Source organism: Notamacropus eugenii, chromosome 2 (genome assembly GCF_028372415.1).
Source record: "Notamacropus eugenii isolate mMacEug1 chromosome 2, mMacEug1.pri_v2, whole genome shotgun sequence".
NCBI lineage: Eukaryota > Metazoa > Chordata > Mammalia > Diprotodontia > Macropodidae > Notamacropus > Notamacropus eugenii.
This window is the reverse complement of record NC_092873.1, coordinates 261,984,489-262,004,192: the sequence shown is the minus strand read 5'-3', so window position 1 is coordinate 262,004,192 and position 19,704 is coordinate 261,984,489. Positions and strand designations below refer to the sequence as shown.

The window sequence follows — 19,704 nt, the reverse complement described above, 5'->3', positions numbered from 1 at the left end:
TAAAGTTAAACAGATGGCAGTGACAGACTCAGAACTCTACTTGGGGTTATTCAATCAATCAATCAATGTTTACTAAATATTTAGCAAATATTTAATATTTACTAAATTTACTACGAAGTACTAAATAAATTTACTACCAAATACTAAATTTAATAAATATGTAAATGTTTACTAAATGCCAGGCACTGTGCTAAGTGCTGAGAATACAAAGAAAGGCCAAAGATGGTCCTGGCTCCAAGTCTAATGGGAGAGACATGCTGATAACTATATACTGCTAGGGTTGGAAGCTCAGTTCCGTGTGGACAGTCTCGGGCGGGTAAAGGTGGGAGCTTCTAAATCTTAGAGCTCTCATGAGACCCCCCCAGGAAACGGCAGGGGATCGAGGTGAACCAAGCTAGCTCGGGTATTTCCACCTCTTCCCGTGAGAATCGTGATGGGAGAGAGATCTCCCCGCCCTCGAGATGGTCCCGGATCTGGGCACACCTAGTTACCTAACAGCATGGTATTCAGATGCAAACTGTGTGGCTGAAGGTTAAGTAGGATTGAGGAAGCCTGAAAGCTCTCTTAGCACGTGAGGAGCCAAGAGGACAGTAGGCTCCGCTTCTCTTCTCTCTCCCCTCCCCTTCCCTCCCCGCTTGTACTTCTACTTCCAATCCCTTAAGATCTTAGCCTCCTTAGGAAATCTCCCCCTCTTCCTCCTAAGGAAGACCCCCCTGCACTTGTAACCGAGACCCTGAAATAAAGCTCAACCCTTGTTCGACTCTGGAACGTCCTTTCTCTCATATGAGCATCCGGTTTTGGCCAACCGAAGACCTCGGAGGTGAGGTAAGAAGACTCGGGTAGCCCTCAGGCCTCTAGGCCTGGCAGTTGGCGCCCCGAACAGAGGACTGGGAGCGCAGATATCCTGGGTTCTTTGGGAACACCCGGAAGGGGCTGTGAAAGAAGCAAGTCTCGAATCCTAGATTCGGAAGGAGAGAAAGTGGAGAGAAGCTTCCCAAACCCCTGGGAAAAGGGCGGAGATGGGGAATCTATTGCCAGTAATAAAGCCAGAGGAACAGGAGGTCTGGGCTGAGATACTTTACAGGGAATGCAGGGAGGCGGGGGTCACTATAGAGTTAAACGACCTCCGAGAATTTTGTAAGGAAGGGCCGGAGAGGCCAGGGCGGGATTGGAATGAGAGTGGAAGTGGAGAGAGGGGAGGGGAGAACACGGGAGGGACGGAGAGTCCAGGCAAGCAGAAAGTTAAGTGGAAAGTTAAGGAGTGTAAAGAAAAAATAGACTCAGAGCTCCATCTAGCGGATGGAAAAGGCGAGGCAGGGGAGAATACGCCGTGCCTTCCCTCCGCGCCTCCTTATAACCTGCTCCATTGGTCAGACAGTTCAGGGCCACAGTCCAGTTTGGAAAAAGGAATAAGAAAGGCTATAGAGAATGGAGAAGATGTAGGGACATTTCCTGTGCTAGAAATAGCGGACCCCTGTGTCCCCGGTGGCGTTCGAAGGAGCCACATACCCATAGAGTGGAAGAGAGTGGCGACTCTTAAAGAGGCTTGTACCAAGCACGGCCCTAATTCACCCTTTGTCATAGCCATGCTTGAAACTCTCAGTGGTCAGTTCGTTCTGACTCTTAATGACTGGAAGAGCTTAGCTAGAGCCTGCCTTACCCCTGGGCAGAATGTGATTTGGGTATCAGAATTTTCTCAGAGGGTAAAGAGCACTACCGGTGGGCTAGGGGCTCAGGCTCCCCAGGCTTATCAGCAATTTACAGGAACAGGGCAGTTTGAGGCTACAGGAAATCAATTACAGTACTTGGCCGCCGATTATGTCTTGATTGCCGGAATGGCTATTAGCCGCCTCGGGATGAGGTTATCAAATTTTTAGTAAGGGCCATTGCTGTTGCTCTGGAGTCCCCACCCTTGAATTGGAAGTCAGACACCCCGATTTGGGTGGAGCAATGGCCCCTGACTCCAGAAAAACTCCAGGCACTACAACTATTGGTTAAGGAGCAATTAGAAAAAGGAAATATAGAACCATCAAAGTCACCCTGGAATGCTCCTGTGTTTGTTATAAAGAAAAAATCCGGGAAATTCAGGTTCCTTACAGATCTAAGGAAGGTAAATCAGTCTCTCATGCCTATGGGAGCCCTGCAACCAGGTCTCCCTTCTCCTAATGCCATCCCGGAGGGTTGGTCACTTATAATCATTGATATTCAGGATTGTTTTTTTTCCATTCCTTTAAACAAAGTAGATTGTCCTCGGTTTGCTTTTACAATACCTCACCCCAATAACGAAGGACCTGCAAAGAGGTATCAGTGGAAGGTATTGCCCCAAGGTATGAGTTGCAGCCCCACCATCTGCCAGTGGTATGTTAATCAAGCCTTAGAAAGCCCCAGACAGCAATACCAATGCAAAATCATCCATTATATGGATGACATCCTTATAGCTGCACCTCAGCTCAAGGAACTGGAGAAGTGTTTCCAAGCAGTAGAGAGGAACCTTTTAGGACTAGGATTAGTTATTGCTCCTGAAAAGATACAGAGAGGACCCAATTACAAATATTTGGGATATCAGATACAGGGCACCATCATTCGGCCGGAACCCCCAAAATGGGATATAAAGATCCAAACACTCAATGATGCTCAGAAACTAGTAGGAGCTATCCAATGGATAAGATCAAAGGTGCCTATACCTTTACCTCTCATGCAACCTTTATATTCACTATTGACAGGAGACTCTGCTTTAAATTCCCCACGAACATTGACTCCTGAAGCAGCCAAGGCCATAGAGGCAATAAAAAACAATTTTTAGAGTCCACCACATTTCGGTGGGATCCAGGAGGAGATCTGGAGGTATCTATTATCTCCACCACACCTCCCTATGCCATCATACACCAAAAAGAGAAGCCCCTAGAGTGGGTATATTTAAGTAAAACAGGAAGCAGTTTACTAAACAAGTGGGAATTTCTAGGACGGTTAGCACTAGAGGCAGTAAGAAGAGCTACCCACATATACCAAAAACAGCCAATTCTTTATGCTACACTCACCACTAAGGATGTAGAAGAGTTAGCTCAGAATCATGTTTCTTGGGCCACTATACTCCACTGGGCCCAGATGAAACCAAATTCGACTTTCCTATTCAAAGAATTATTACAGTGGGCCCCAGCACCAGTGAAAAGGTACTCACCAAACCCAGTAGAAGGGCCTAACATTTTTACAGATGCCACGAAACATCACAAGGCATCTATTTATAATTCGGCCTACCAAGAGATATATATAGTTAACACACCCTACACCTCTACTCAACAGAACGAATTGGAAGCTATAATCCAAGCTCTCCAAACATATAGTGACATACCCATTAATATTATCACTGATAGTCAGTATGCATCTTTATTAATTTCACGGATTGAGGACTCTATTGTAGATTATCGGTCCAATATTTTTTCACAGTGTGAGCGGCTATTGACCACCATTAATAACAGAACACACCCTTTTTATGTTTTACATGTGCGCTCACATACAAATGGCACAGGACCAATTTTTGAAGGAAATCAAATAGCAGACAATTCACTATACCTGGTAGAGCACACTGTGGAACCACAAGAAAGGGCCCAAAAGGCTCATGATAGGTTCCACCTAGCCACAGAAGCCCTCTGCAAATTATATGGGATAACTCAGGAACAGGCCAGAAAAATTGTTAAGAGCTGTCTCCAATGTATCCCATTCCACCCATCTCTAGACCAGGGTGTCAATCCTCGTGGCTTGGCACCCAATGAAATTTGGCAAATGGATGTCACCCATCTTAAGGGCCAGTGCATACATGTGACAGTTGACACATGGTCCGGATTCCTTATGGTGACTTTACAGCCAGGTGAATCAAGTGCTAAAGTAATTCAACATCTTTGGCACTGTTTTTCTGTTTCAGGCTTACCCTTAGAAATAAAGACAGATAACGGCCCTGCCTATACTTCTCAAACCCTTACACACTTCCTCCGCGATCTAGGGATTCGACATGTTACAGGAATCCCCTACAATCCACAAGGCCAGGCCATAGTGGAAAGGGCCAATCTCACCTTGAAGGCGATCCTCGCTAAACAAAGAAGGGGAAAAGGTCGCCTAACACAATCAGAGCTTGATACAGCTGTGTATACACACAATTTTTTGCATATCTCAAGAAACTCACATACTACTCCAGCTATGAGACATTTTGTGACTTTTCCAAGACAACCCCGCAAGGAAAGTAATACCCAGGCTGAATATAAAGACACATGGGCCATGGTAAAGGATATGGCCTCAGGGAAATGGAAAGGTCCGTATAAGATACTAATATGGGGTCCAGGGTATGTTTGTGTCTCCACAGGAAAAGGTCATGCGTGGATTCCCATTAGAAGGATCCGTAGGTGGGAACCGATGTCGGAGACGGCGGAGACGCAGGAGGCGGAGACCCCGGAGAGCCCAGAGACCCTGGAGAAGGATCATACACCACCTGAGCCTGCTGCTGACAGCTTTAACCTTGCTGCCCAGAGAGGAGGCAGCACTCATCACAACCGAAGACACTGCTGCTGACAGCTTCCCATCTAGGCATCTCTTTCCACCGGCTGAAGGAGGACTTTGATATCACAAACCCAGGACATTGGGGGGGGAGGAGGTGACCAATTTTCCACCTGTATAGATCCATTTGCAAGATTAAGGGGGGTGGTGACGTGTAAGGCGCCAACACCAGCTGCTCCTCTTAAAAAATGCTTTGGGATTAGTTGATTGCACTTCCCCTGTTGTAACTCAGCCATTTAGTTTCATCTTTGTTTTCTTTGATGCCTCTCTTTGTCAGTTGTGCTAGCTGCAGATTTCTGTGTAAATGAAGTCTTGTTGTGGGGTACTCATATGCTAAAGGCCTTCCTAATCCACTCAGCCTCCAGCCACTGTTTGCTCTAGAGCCATGTGCGCACCGCGCAAAACAAAAAGGGGGAGATGCTAGGGTTGGAAGCTCAATTCCGTGTGGACAGTCTCGGGCGGGTAAAGGTGGGAGCTTCTAAATCTTAGAGCTCTCACGAGACCCCCCCAGGAAACGGCAGGGGATCGAGGTGAACCGAGCTATCTCGAGTAATTCCGCCTCTTCCCGTGAGAAACGTGATGGGAGAGAGATCTCCCCGCCCTCGAGATGGTCCCGGATCTGGGCACACCTAGTTACCTAACAGCATGGTATTCAGATGCAAACTGTGTGGCTGAAGGTTAAGTAGGATTGAGGAAGCCTGAAAGCTCTCTTAGCACGTGAGGAGCCAAGAGGACAGTAGGCTCCGCTTCTCTTCTCTCTCCCCTCCCCTTCCCTCCCCGCTTGTACTTCTACTTCCAATCCCTTAAGATCTTAGCCTCCTCAGGAAATCTCCCCCTCTTCCTCCTAAGGAAGACCCCCCTGCACTTGTAACCGAGACCCTGAAATAAAGCTCAACCCTTGTTCGACTCTGGAACGTCCTTTCTCTCATATGAGCATCCGGTTTTGGCCAACCGAAGACCTCGGAGGTGAGGTAAGAAGACTCGGGTAGCCCACACAGGCCTCTAGGCCTGGCAATATACATCCAAGATACACACAATATAAGAAGAGCATCTCGTGGGGAAGGCTCTGACAGTGGGGAGAGAGGGAGAGGCTTACTTCAGAGAAGGTGCAATTTTGAACTGAGCCTTGAAGGAAGCCAGGGAAACAAGCAGGTGGAGGTAAAGGGGGAGAGCATTCTGGGAGATGGGGATAGCTATGGGTTAGAATCCCCTGTCCACCTTGATCCCTGAATGCCACTAGCTCCTAAACATCCCTAACATGGAGGATCCCATACCAACAAACTCTATCCTTTCTCCCATATAGCAAGCTTTGGGGAAGAGTGCCAATGAGAAGGCACAGAAATGGGAGACAGGATGTCCTATAAAAGGAAAACCAAAAAGGTCAATGGAGCTGAATCTTAGATTACCTTGTGTTTGTCCTTCGTTCTCAAAGAGGATTATAACATCAAGATGATGACATGACTTGCACTTGACTTTGATTTGAGTGAGGTAGGGCTGTGCAAGGTCACCAGCCTCACTTTCTTCTCCAGAACCATCTGGGCCCAGTGGCCTGTTATTCATCAGGATGACTGGCGGTGGCCCAGGATACAATGTGGGACCTTGTCGTTTTAGGCTGAAGTCTTATCAGATTGTCACTTTGAATGAGATACACCCATTCAATGAATAGGCCTTTTTAAGTAGTTACTCAAAGGATGGCCCCTTTTAAGAAAAGAAAAAATAACAATAACAAAATCAAATCATTCACTCTGTGCTAGGTGGGCGGGGACCTAGTGTCCAATGTATGAGCTCCAGGGCTTAGGGCTTGTTCTTTGAGCAAGAAATTTAGCTAGTAAACCCAAAGAAGAAAAGGCAGCTTTTGGTCCTGGAGGTGCACTTTCCCCTGGGTAGAACACCAGAGGAGAGGAGAGAAGCGAAGAGTAGAGAAGACCAAAGTATAAAAAAAGACTAGAAAAGTGGGAACGGACCAGGTTATATAAAGCTTTATATGGGAAGGGAATACGCATATATATATATATATATATATATATATATATATATATACCCTACTATGTGCCAGGTTCTGTGCTAAATGCTTTCTACAAATATCTCATTTGATCCTCACATCAACCCTGTTTGGAAGGTGCTTTTATTATCCTCATTTTACAGCTGAGGAAACTAAGTCAAAAAGAGTCTAAGTGACTTTCTGAAGGTCATACATTCTATTCATGTGCCATCAGCTACCTCTAAGACACAAACTGATATATTTGTTACTGGAGGTAATAGGGAGCCAGGGGAGTTTATTAAGTAGGAGAGTATATCAGGAGCATACTTTAGGAAAAATCACTTTGGCAGCTGAATGGAGGATGGATTGGAGGGAGGGGACAGAGACCAGTTAGGAAGCTATTACAAAAGTAATGGTAAGAAGCTAGTCGAATCAGAATGGTAGGTGTGAGTGGAAAGAAGAGAACATGAGAAAACAAATGATTGACAAGACTTGAAAACTAATTGGATATGTGGATTGGAGGGTCACAGGGTCATAGATATAGAGCTAAGAGAGACCTCAGAGGTCATTTATTCCAGTTCTCGCTTTGCTTCTTTCCTTCATAGTCCTGATCATACAGCTAACCAGTCAACCCTACACTATCAGTCATTCTTGAACCCCATTCCCCTTTGTCTTATTGCCAGTCATACCATTAGGGCAGCTAGGTGGTGCAGTGGATAGAGCACCAGTGCAGGAGTCAGAAGGACTTGAGTTCAAATCTCACCTCAGACACTTGACACTCACTAGCTGTGTGACCTTGGGCAAGTCACTTAACTCCAATTGCCTCATCCTGGGTCATCTCCAGTCATCCTGATGAATATCTGGTCACTGGATTCAGATGGCTCTGGAGGAGAAGTGAGGCTGGTGACCTGCACAGTCCTCCCTCACTCAAAACAAAGTCAAGTGCAAGTCATGTCATCATTTCTCTGATGGCATGGTCTTTGGCAATGAAGGATGAACACACCATTACTTACCCTAAGGGCTGTTTCCACCATTCACCGTCTGTATTTTGGAACACAAGCATAGCCGAATACTAAAGAAAAGTCATGCAATCATGCTAACTGGATCTACTACAAATTTATATTATTTAATCTTCAGTTGGACCCTCACTGCTTGAGGAGCAAATGTTTTGTTCTTCCCTGGTCAACTCTCTTATCATATTCTCCCCAACAACTTTTTTCCAAACTTTCTCCTCTGTTCTCACTTCCTATAACACCTTTTTTTAAAAGCATCTTTCTCAACAAAACTTTCCTCCTACTTTACTGAAAAACATAGAGGTCATGGTGATCTGCCTTTATTCCTGTATTCTACCCCTTAGAATGCCCACTCATCTGACCTATAAAGGGCCCAGGTCCCAGTTTAGATGAGGTGATTCATATATTTCTGTCCTTTATAGGTCAGGTGCTTTCTTGCTAATTTTCCCATTTCTAACTTTAAGTGCGAATTTTTCAAAGGTACTATGTTAACCAAATAAATTAATGGAGGATGATCATACAAAGTTGTGTCAGTCAAGCAACATTTATTAAGCACCGATTATGATGCAGGTACTCTAAGCTTTGGGGAAGCAATGAAAGTTAAAGGATAGCCCCTCCTCTCAAGGAACACAAGTTCTAATGGCTGAGACAACATGCAAAAACAACTATGTACAAACAAGTGATGTACAGGATACACTGGAGATAATCAGCAGAGGGAAGGTCCAACAATTAAGGGGGATCTGGAAAGCCTTCCTGTACAGGTGGGATTTTAGCTGATACTCAAAGGAAGCCAGGGAAACCAGGAGGCAGAAATGAGAAAGGAAAACATTCCAGGCGTGAGGGATAGCCAGTGAAATGCCTAGGTCTGGAAGATGGAACTTTTTGTTGGAGGAAGAGCAATGCCAGTGCAATGGGAATGCAGTGTATATAGGGTTGAGGGTGGTGATGGTGGGATAAGACTGGAAAGGTGGGGGGCTATGAATGCCAAGTAGAGGATTTTATATTTGATCCTGAAGGTGATAGGGAGCCACTGGAGTTTATAGAGTACAGACTGGTGGTAACTTGGTAATATTTGTGCTTTAGGAATATCACTTTGAGAGCTCAGTAGAGGATGAATCAGAGTAACTTGTCAGGGAGATTAAGCACCACACTATTACAGTAGCCTAGGCATGAACTGCTAAGGACCTGCGCCAGAGTGGTGGCAGTACCATAGAGAAGAGGCATATTTGAGAGATGATATGAAGGGAAAATTCACAGGTATTGGCAGCACACGGGGCATGAGAGAGAGTGAGGAGTCAAGGATGACACCTACAATGTGAACCTGGGTGATTGGGAAGATGGTGATCCCTGGGACAGTAAGATGAAAGTTTGGAAGAAGGGAGGGCTTGAGAGGAATAACAATAATGAGTTTCATTGTGGACTTGTTCAGTTTAAGATGTCTACAGGACATCCTGGAAGCTAGGTGGCACAGTGGATAGAGCACTGGGTCTGGAGTCAGGAAGACTCCTCTTCTTGAGTTCAAATTTGACCTTCAGATATTTACTAGCTATGTGACCCTGGGCAAGTCACTTAACCCTGTTTGCCTCAGTTTCCTCATCATAAAATGAGCTGGAGAAGGAAAAGGCAAACCAATCTCATATATTTGCCAAGAAAACACCAAATGGGGCCACGAAGAGTCAGACAGGACTGAAAAATGACTGAACTGAACAAAGGGCCATCCAATTCGACATGTTCAATGGACATTTGGAGAAGTGAGGCTGGAGGTCAACCGGGGAGGTTTGGATTGGATAAGTAGATTTGAGCATTTTATCAGTATGGAGATGCTAATGAATTCACTGGAGCTGATGAGCTCACCAAGTGGAACAGTATATAGAGAGAAAAGAAGCAGGCTCAGTACAGAGCCCTAGGGAGCCACACAGGATTAGCCAGCATGACTTGGATAAAGTTTCAGCGACCGAGTCTAAGAGAATCATGCGAAAATAATGTCATGAGAACTTTGAGAAAAGAGTATTCAGGAGAAGAGGGTAACGACAGGATCAAAAGCTGCAGAGAAATCAAGAAGAATTGAGAAGTCTATTCGAACTGAAAATTAAGAGATCTTAGTAACTTTGGAGAGGGCGGTTTCCCGTTCAATGATGAGGTCCCAGTCCATGAATCTTGAACATCTAAGTTAACAAGCTAAGGATTTTGCACACATAAAGTGTTCCACAATGCAGGCCATCATCATTTCTAAGAGAAAACACGGTTCCTTACTCAGAGAAAACTAAGAGAAAAAAACTACTAGGAAAAAACATTACTAAAAGAAAATTACTAAGAGGGATGGAAGGCTCTCAAGAACGAAATTCCAACAAAATTACAAATGATAACAGGCAACATAAGGTGGAAGTATCTAAAGAGAGTCCAAGAAGCTCAGATGCACACACACACACACACACACACACACACACACACACACACACACACACACACACACACACACACAATTTTCCATCTCGAGTGCCAGAAGGATCACCGCGGAGCCATTCCCACACCCACTCTCTTGAACCACCACATACTACATTTGAAGTTCAGTGGATTAAGATCCAATCAACAAATAAAGCCCCGGGGCACCACGAACCATTATTGTACAGCACTGCCTAAATAAGACAAGATCTTGCAACTACAGGAAAACTTTGTATCGACCGCCGAAAGCTTTCTTTGTTTCTTAACCAGGTTGTATCAACCACCCAAAAGCAACCAGAGTTTGGCTAACGTCACTTTCCCGCAGGAAGGCCAGAGTGGGTGGCGAACAAAGAGGTATATTTAGCAAACTAGAAGAAAAGCAAGCGAGGAAGGATTTTTTTGTTTTGTTTTGCCCTGGGGCAAAACACAGCAGAGGAAGAAGGAGGAGCCGAAACCCCAGCAGTCACAGCCAATCAGAATTACGTGCCCGAGATGGCTCAGTGGGCGGGCTGGAGTGCGGACAATCTGGACTGTTTACGGAAACCTGGGCAGCCGGGGTCCGCGCTGCGGCTGCTGCAGATTTCAGGTGGCACGTCCCCCTCAGCCAGGTATGCAGGGCGTGGGGCGGAGGCCGGGGCTCTGCCTTGTCCTTGGTACTGCGGAATTTTCGGAGCTGCCGGAGGTCTGAGATCTAGGCGGACGCAGGACGCCCAGCCGGGCACTGCACCAGGGCAATTGGCGAGGAATCCCGTGTTCCAGCCCTCTGGAAACCCTGGAGAAGAGGCAGAGCCTGGCACTGGCTCCTGCGGGCTCTTCTCAGCCCCTGTTCTCTAAAAGGCTAAAGTCGGGGTGGGGAGAGCTGTAGGAAAATACTCAAAACAGCTACTCTGAGAACTTGTGTACTTGTGAAGGGCATGGGGAGGTGGAGGTAAGGGGAAGTGAATTTGAGCTGGAATCTTACTTTTTAAACTTCCCTTGTATTGCTTTTCAAGAAAATTAAAACAACAGAAATTTTGAGGGGGATAGGGATTTCCAACTATCAAGTACAGTTTGGGAGTTGGGGTTCTTCATGGCAAGTTCGTTGTTGCTTTTTGCAGTGGAGGGAGCCCGGACCAGGAATTTCATCAAATTCTTGAGGGAACTTCCTGCAACGTTGCAGCTTGTGGCAGATCTATAAATCTGTACTTTATAGTGTATAGTGTTAGCGCTGAGAGTTTAAGGAAACACAATTTATGTTGGGGTGGGGGGAATCGGGAGGTAGGGAAGGAGACTTAAATCCAGGTCTTGCAAGTTTTAAGTGTCCATTTTCGCAGGCTGTCTTTAGCATTCAGAAGTAAAAGGTGTTATTTTACGAAAAAAGCAGAAAGTGCACACTTTAATAAGTTTAGTGGCCTTCCCTGTAAAGAGCACTGGATTTTAGGCAGAAATGAGTTAAAATCCTTCACCTGCTATTTACTAGCTATGTGATTTTGAACAAATTAATTGCTTTAGCCTTCAGTAGTCCCATTACTAAAATAAAGGAGTGGAATATGTGATTTCTGATATCCCTTCCAGAGGCACAGTCTGTATTTCGAATGGAAAAGGCTAATTGTGATGTTTCTATTTAGGAGTTAGCTGTGACTCAACTGCATTTTTGGAATAATTGCATGGAAAGAGACCTGCCTTTGGAGTGAGAGTATGTATCTTAGCTCTGAATGCCCAAATTTCATATTCCAGCTGTGCTACTTTGTCTTATGCATTTCTTGGCTTTATCTCTTCATTCATTTATTTATTAGAAAACTGTGCCTTCCTCTCATCCTGGCTGGAAGTACAGGGGCTGCTCACTGGCAGATTCCACTGCTGATATGCTTGAGAACTTTGACCTGCACCATCTCTTACTTGGGCTACTTTTTAAAAACCTCCTTAGGCAATCTCTCTTCCCCCTCCTATTGGCCTCCCATGTTAATGTCCAAGGGTAAGTGTGGGTTTAGCCTATTGCAGCCCTGTACTCCCAATTTAAGAGATACCTCAACCTCTCTGGTCCAGGGAAATCCAGCCCTGTATACTATCACACCCAACTACTTAAATCTTTGGGGGCTTTGGTTTTCTCATCTCTAAAATGAAGCAGTTTCAACAGAGCTCTGAGGTCCCTTTCAGTTCTATATTTGAGGTTCTATGAAGTAAGCCTTAGAGAAGGCTAGGTATGTCAGGAAAAAGTTGCTTAATGGACGTTGGAAATGGGACCCCATTAAGTTGTTTCTTCATTTTTTTTTAAATTACAAAAGCAGTATTTTCATTCATCTTTTTCTGTACAGTCACCTAGACATCCTAATCCCTGTTGTTATATCAGTGTGTTCTAAGAAGACACTTGAAAATAATACCAGTACCTTATATTTGTACCATACTTTGTATTTTTCTAAGCATTTCTGATAGGTTTTGAAATGGTTAACTTTCAACATGACTAATCTTACATGTCTTTTTCTCTTTTTAGGATTTAATACAATGCAGTCAAAAATAACTCATGTGTTTGTTCTGGGTTCCCTTTGTTTAACTTTTTATTGTTTGTGTACTGCTGACAAATTCTACAATCGGTAAGCTATTTGTGGAAATAAAATTTCAAATCAGTTTTCCAAGATAATTTAATTGTATAGCTGACACTGATGAATGGAGAGAGTGCAGGATTTGAAGTCAGATGAACTTCTACATCCTACCAGTGTGACCTGGGCCAGGTCACTTTAACTTTCTAGACCTCAGTGCCATCATCTGAAAAATAGAGGGGAGGGGTGGTGAACTAGGAAGTGGGTTGGAACAGAGGACCTGTAAGGTCCCTTCCAGCTCTAAATCTCTGATTCTATGCAGACACATGAGATAGATAAGTGACAAGACAGATTTTTGTCCTAAGTGGAAAAGCACTAAAGCAATTACTATGTAAACTTAGTTTGCATTGTTGGTGGGAGCCTTACTCATTTCTAAATTCTTTTCACTGACAACACAAATAGCTGTTTCACCAGGTAGTTTCTTGGAAATTCTTAACCTTTTAGAAAAATTGTTGTCTCCTCTCCAATATTTTCTCCCCTCTCAAAAATCTCATTAATTGAAAAAAGACACTAATTCATTAATGTACTTGTTACAGAAATGAATTCTAATTTTCAAAATCCAAATATCATTTGAATAACTAAAGATTGGAACTCATAAAATTTCCATTTTATTCCAAAATGATATTTGCAAGGAAATTGAAAGGTAGATTTTGCTTCATATTTTAAATAGTTGTTTCATTATATGTGACTTGATGTTTAACTTTGGAATTTCAGTTTTTCTGCCAGTAGGTTGTTTCTTCTTAACAATTCCACATTACAAAGATTCATATAGTCTCCTTTTTCTCTCCAAGTTGCTAAAAAATATGATTCTAGTCTCCCCCTTAGCTAAACTTCCTTTTGAATATCACTGATCAACTTCCTCATTATTGTCATGAACTTGAACTGCCTTTTTGGGGGGGGAGGGAGGAGGGTGGAACGGGAAGAGATGGTTCCTCTCAGAGCATTTCCCTTTTTTCTTCCAAAGTTAACATTTGAAGATTATAACCGTTCATATAAATGTGTGTATATCTACATATATATCTATACACATGCATATCTACATAGATATTCATATATCTGTACATATATGAATATCTATGTATATACAAACATATATACACACACAGCATATAGCCTTAAAGTCTCAGTGCAGTTTTAAGGTATTAAAGCTTTGTGTGTTTACAGCAGCTGGTCTCACAGAAGAGCTGAGCTCAAATCTGCCCTCAGAAACTTACTAGCTGGGTGACCCTAAGCAAGATGCTCAACCTCTGCCTGCCTCATTTTCCCTGCTGTAAAGTGGGGATAATAAAAGCATCTACCTCTCAGGATTGTTGTGAAGATAAATGAAATAATACTTGTAAAGTGCTTAGCATAATGCTTGGCATACAGTAGGTACTATATAAACGATGATTTCCTCCCCCTTGTTTAGCATATACAAAATGCCTTCCTCCCAACAGCTCTGTAAGATAAGTGCAGGCATTATTATACTCATTTTCATAATGATAATAATGACTAATGTTTATATATCATTTACTGTGTGCTGGGTACTATTCTAAGCACTTGACAATTATTATCTCCTTTGATCCTCACATCTGCCCTGGGAGGTAGGTACTGTTATTATCTCCATTTTACAGATGAGGAAACTGAGGCAAACAAAGATTTAGGTGATTGGTCTAGGGGCACACAGCTAGTAAGTATCTGAGGTTGGATTTGAACTCAGGTCTTCCTGACTCCAGGCTCAGCGCTTGTGTGTGTGTGTGTGTGTGTGTGTGTGTGTGTGTGTGTATGTGTGTATATAGGCACACACATTCCTGACTCCTATATGTGTATATCTATCTATCTGTTTGTATGTATATATGTGTGTATATATATATACACATACACACACATATATAAATATATATACACATATATATATATATATATATATACACAAATGAATCCACTGAAACACCCAGCTTAGCCATAGGAAGTACTATATCTAGGGTTTTCAAACTAGTTTCAGAAATGAGTTTGAACTGAGCCTTCTTGACTCTATGAGACCAGGGCAGCATTTGCTTTATGTTTATTTCAAACCTCTCAACTCAACTAGTTTATTCCTGTATACAGCTGGATATCATTATCAGTTCCAACCTATAATTAATTTTCTCATAACACTTGAATTGTGAATCCTACACTTACTCATAAGCTAATTACTTGAACGGGCTATTTATGGAGAAACTTGAAATGAGGATGAAGCTCAAAATTTTAATGAAAACTCTGTATAGGGCTCTATATTTCCAAATTTACCTTGAATCTCAATGTGAGTTTTAATCCTAGTTCTACTGGTCACTGTTTCTCCATTCTTTAGCTTTTTCTTTTTTTTTTTTTTTTAAAGAATATTATGATTTTTCCCTGGGATACTGACTTTTACTGTATGATCTCCTATAGTCTGTCTGTAAAACAAGTTTAGAGGTGTCTTTCAGGGAGAACTTGAGCATGAATAAAATGTTTGTTAAACCCCTAAAAGGGTCAAGAAAAATGTGTTGTCCAAATACATGCTATTTTTTTAGTGTATTTTTCATATTTCCTTTCCAGCTTGCCTTATTCACTGGTGACAAATAAGCTTTTTTTGGGGGGTTTGGTTTGGTTTTTGGATGAAAGCCATCATTTAGTCTTGTGGCAGCTTTTAAAAAAAATTATTGAGAAATCAACTCCTTATCTTTTCATAGTGGCAACCATGAGTGGACTAAGCTGTTTATGGTTCAGCACTGGCCTCCAACTGTGTGCAAGGTAGGTTGCTTTATTTTTTTGACTATATGAGCAACCCAATCATGTAATAAAATGTTGAACTGTTTGTACAATTGGATTCATGACTGATGTGGATACAACTGAAGAGTTGGTTTTTTGATGGTCTCATTAGTACTATCTTACTTCTCCATCACATGGAACTTGATGTGGAGTTACCCCAGGAAAGCTTTGTTCTCCCTTCCCCTGTCATCCTCATTCATCATAGGAAAAGAACCAAGCTATACACCCATACTTTCTCCCTGCACATTCTTTGTGGTTCACTCGTAGTGTAACTCCCTTTTTCATGAAGCACTGTCTGTGAATGAAAGTGACAAGATGACCTCTCACCATCACCCATTCTTGTTCCTACTCATCCATCCTTCCTTCATTCAATGAACATTTATTGACTGTGTGTAAGGTATTATGGTAGTTATTAGAGGCGATGTGTAGAGAGATTAGATAAGGAGTCTTGCTCTCATGGAACTTTCAGCCTAGTAGGAAAGTTAAGACTTGTACACTAAATTAATTTTAAAATAGAATTAGATGATAAATGTTATAAGAGAAGTACAAGCAAAAGACTATAGAAGTTCATAGGTGACATAAAATTAGTTTAGGAATAAAGGAATTAGGAAAGATTTCCTGAAGGTAAAATTTGAACCAAGTCTTGGAAGGAGGGTTTGAATTTCAGTAGTGGAAATTAGAAGAGGCATATGCATCCCATACATAGGGGTCAATGTGAGGAAGAACCAGAATGGAAAGCAACAGATGCTTGGGAGAGGATAAGTTGTTTGGCTGAATCATTGCCTATATGTGAGGTCAGAGCAATATTGAGTAGATCCTTTGATTGCCAAGTTGAGGGAACAGAATGATGTAGTGGAAAGAGGATTGGATGTGGAGTTAAAAGATGTAGGTTCAGATCTTGTCTCTGAGATTTACACAAGTACTGTAAAACCAGCACAAGTCATTTCTCCTCTTCCGTCAAAAGAGGTCTTTGGACTAGGTGATCTCTAAAGTCAGTTCTAGTACTAAAAGCCTAGACACTAAGGCCCAAACTTTAGGAGCCATTTTGATTTTGACTGACATTTCTATGGAGCTTACAGATTTTCAAAATAGACTCATTTGAGTCTCACACCCATTGAGATAAATACTGAAGACATTATCCCCATTTTACAGATGAGGGAACTGAAGATTATAGAGCTTAAATGACTTGTCCATGGTTGTACAGCTAGTAAGTCTTAGAGACAGGATGTGAACCCATTTTTTCTTGACTATAGGTCCAACATTGTACCGGCTAGCTAATGCTGCCTTCACTGAAGATTTTTGAGTAGTTCAGTGATGTGATAAAGATGTGTATTCTAGGAAGACTGACCTGGCAGTGCTGACAAGATTGTAGAAAAGGGAGAGATGACTTAGGAAGTTACTGAAGTAGTCCATATGAGAGATAGTTTGAGCCTGAAAGGGGGAGTGGGCAAACCACTCTAGGATCTTTGCCAAAAAAGCCGAAATGGGGTCACGGAGACTTAAATATGACTGAAAATGACTGAACAACAACAATATACATGTTGAATTTTCCCTAATAGACTATAAGCTCAGTTACTTCAAAGACTGTCCTTTTTCATATTTGCATCCTTAGTGTCTTGCACAGTTCCATCCACATAGAAAAAGACCCATAAATGTTTGTGAGGGTTGGGGTTATTAGAAGTAAAGCCTTGGGGAGTTTGCTGTGTGCTTGGTTATGCCAAGTCTTGCTTTATGTTCAGTGTAAGGCCATATGTTCAGTGAGGCATTTGTGGAATGTGGGAGTTTTGTAGGCTAAGTGTAAAGATAATTAATTGAAGTGCTAGTGAGTAATAGCTTATTTGTCATGCACCTGGGCTGTGCATTAAAGCTTTAGAAATATATGCATTTTAAAAATCAATTACAGGTAAAATTCTTTTGCAGGAATACAGCTTCAAGGGAGCGTTTTGTATAACAAAGCTAAATCTGTGCCCTATCCATAGCTTATTGTTAACATTCTGTGCAGAACTGTTTATTGTCTACAGATAATATATGACCTTGGGCAAGTAATTTAACTTCTGTGGACCTTGGTTTCGCCTGTTATAAAATGAAAGCAATGAACAAAAACATGTTCCCTTCCAGCTTCAAATCCTGTGGTGACAAGTGCTTTCTGTGATTTTCAGGCTCCAGGAAAAAGCCTTTAATTTGTGGTGTTTGTTTTGTAGCTGGGAAGATGGGGCAGAGCTTAACTACAGCTAAATTTCTCATTAGACTTTGGTCCTGCCATCCAGGAGCAATTACCCTCATTTTCCCTCATCCCAAATCTAATAAAGACCACCAAAAGAGAAATTACAAACTATTGCATTAAAAAAAGAGAACCTGGAGCTCAGGAGAAAAAGGGAGGGGGTCATGAAGTCCCTCTTCTGCCTCTGCTGATTTCATAGTTCACTACAGATAGTTGGATCAACGTAATCAATCAACAAATATTTATAAGTGCGTGCCTGCCCTTAAGGAGCTTATATTCTGTAAAGGGAATTAATATATACACATATAAGTAAATACAGACTATATACTAAATAAATTAAAAATAAATAGGGGAGGATAAGCACTCGCAATGGGGAATCAGGAAAGCCACCAGTAGGAGGCAATGCTTGAACTGAGGAGAGAATGCATTCCCAGAAAGGAAGCTATTATCCTAAGCAAAGGCTCGTTTGGCGGTACTCTACAATGTATGAAAGGGAGTAATGTGTCATATGTCTAGAAAGGTAGGCTAGTGCTGGCTAGAGAAGAGACTTAAATGTCAAATGTAGAAGTTTACATTTGACCCTGGAAATAATAAGGAACCACTGAAGATTATTGGGGTGGGGAGAGAGAAAAGAAGGTAGAATGGTCAGATTTGTGCTTTAGTGAATAAATGAGAAAAGCATTTAAGTCTTTATACTGTGCATAAAAGTAGAAAAGCAAGACAATGTCTGCTCTCAAGGAACTCACATTCTAACATGGGGAGAAAATACGGATGGAAGGTTTCAACTACAAGTTACTTTTGGTGACTGTGGAGTATGGATTGGAAGAGACTAAACGCAGGGAGACAATTAGGAGGTTATTGTAGTAATCCAGACGATAGGTAACGAGGGCCTGCAGGAGGGTGGTAGCACTGTGAAATAGAGACTGAAGGACGGAGATGGAGATAGAGCTGAGCAGAACTGGCCACTAAGTGGATGTGGGTCCAGAGGAGTAAAAAGAATATAGTGTGTTACAGGAAATGAAGAGGCAAAGATGTTCTCTCGTTGGGGAACTTGGGACACTGGAAGGATAATGGTGCCCTTGACAGAAATAAGGATATTAGGAAGGTACCTTGGCTTACAGTGAATTGGGCCCTGGATTGTATAGGAAAAGGAAATTGGGCTAGATTATATTTGGGAAACTGCGGCGCTTTCCATGACCCTAAATTTTTTCTAGGAATAAAAACTTAATAGTTTTAACATCACTGTCCTGGTGATGCTGTACATGCATGCATACATACACACATATGTGTGTTTGTATGTGTATATATATATGTACACACTCATTCTATATATCCATACACATATATACACATATACACACATATATTATCTTCAATTAATTGATTAACAAATATTTATTGATATTTATAGTATTAATACCTACTATGTGCCAGACACTCTACTGCACGCTGGAGAGACAAGTATTTAAAGAATGAAACAATCCCTACATGAAGGAAGCTTAAATCTTAATGGAGGAGACAAGCACGTGTAAAATATAAATACCATAAAATAAATAAGTATACAGAGTAGTTGAGATCAGGAAAGGCTTTGTGTAGGAGATGATTCCTGAGCTGTATCTTAAAGAGAGGAACTTGGTGAAGTGTAGGGTTTTTTTAATTGGCTATTTCATTTTCAAGTCTTAAAGTCTGGGATCTGTCCATAGACACAAATACATTTGTATACATATACTTATAAATGTATGTGTGTGTGTATATACATATATACACATATATACACATATATGTGTATATATATACATATATACACATATATAAAAATATGTATCTATATCTGTAGCCATATCTTTATCTGGATTATCCTTACAGCTGCATAATGTTGTCTAATCCACAGACCATCTTCATCTATTACATTGTTTTTGTGTGGATGCTTGAGCAGAACTCTTGAGTAATTGATTCTAGATCTCATTTAGGAAGTTGTGTAGTATTCTGGGGCACAGTGCAGTCAGTCGTGTCATTCTCAAATAGGAATACCTAAAGGACCTCACCATCTAGAGAGGAATCCTCTTCAACATAGACACTGGACATCCTGTATACCAGGCGTGTACACTTTGGACAGGCATCTGCTTTCCTATTTTATGCCCTACTCAATTTTAATAA

At 42.0% G+C, this 19,704-nt stretch overlaps 1 protein-coding gene across 3 annotated transcripts in view; it reads left to right on the top strand.

Moving 5' to 3' along the window:
• The first annotated feature begins 10,273 nt into the window (after nucleotides 1-10,273).
• RNASET2 (ribonuclease T2) overlaps nucleotides 10,274-19,704 on the top strand; it is a 45,759-nt gene continuing 36,328 nt past the window's right edge. The window contains exons 1-5 of one of the 3 annotated variants that reach the window (XM_072643861.1): nucleotides 10,457-10,589; nucleotides 11,589-11,656; nucleotides 11,757-11,935; nucleotides 12,452-12,551; nucleotides 15,248-15,308. In XM_072643861.1, coding sequence (XP_072499962.1) covers nucleotides 11,920-11,935; nucleotides 12,452-12,551; nucleotides 15,248-15,308 — 177 coding nt within the window. In that variant the 5' untranslated portion in view covers nucleotides 10,457-10,589; nucleotides 11,589-11,656; nucleotides 11,757-11,919. Of the gene's footprint in view, nucleotides 10,910-11,588; nucleotides 11,657-11,756; nucleotides 11,936-12,451; nucleotides 12,552-15,247; nucleotides 15,309-19,704 lie in introns of all 3 variants that reach the window. The other 2 variants (XM_072643862.1, XM_072643863.1) reach the window with 2 other exon arrangements.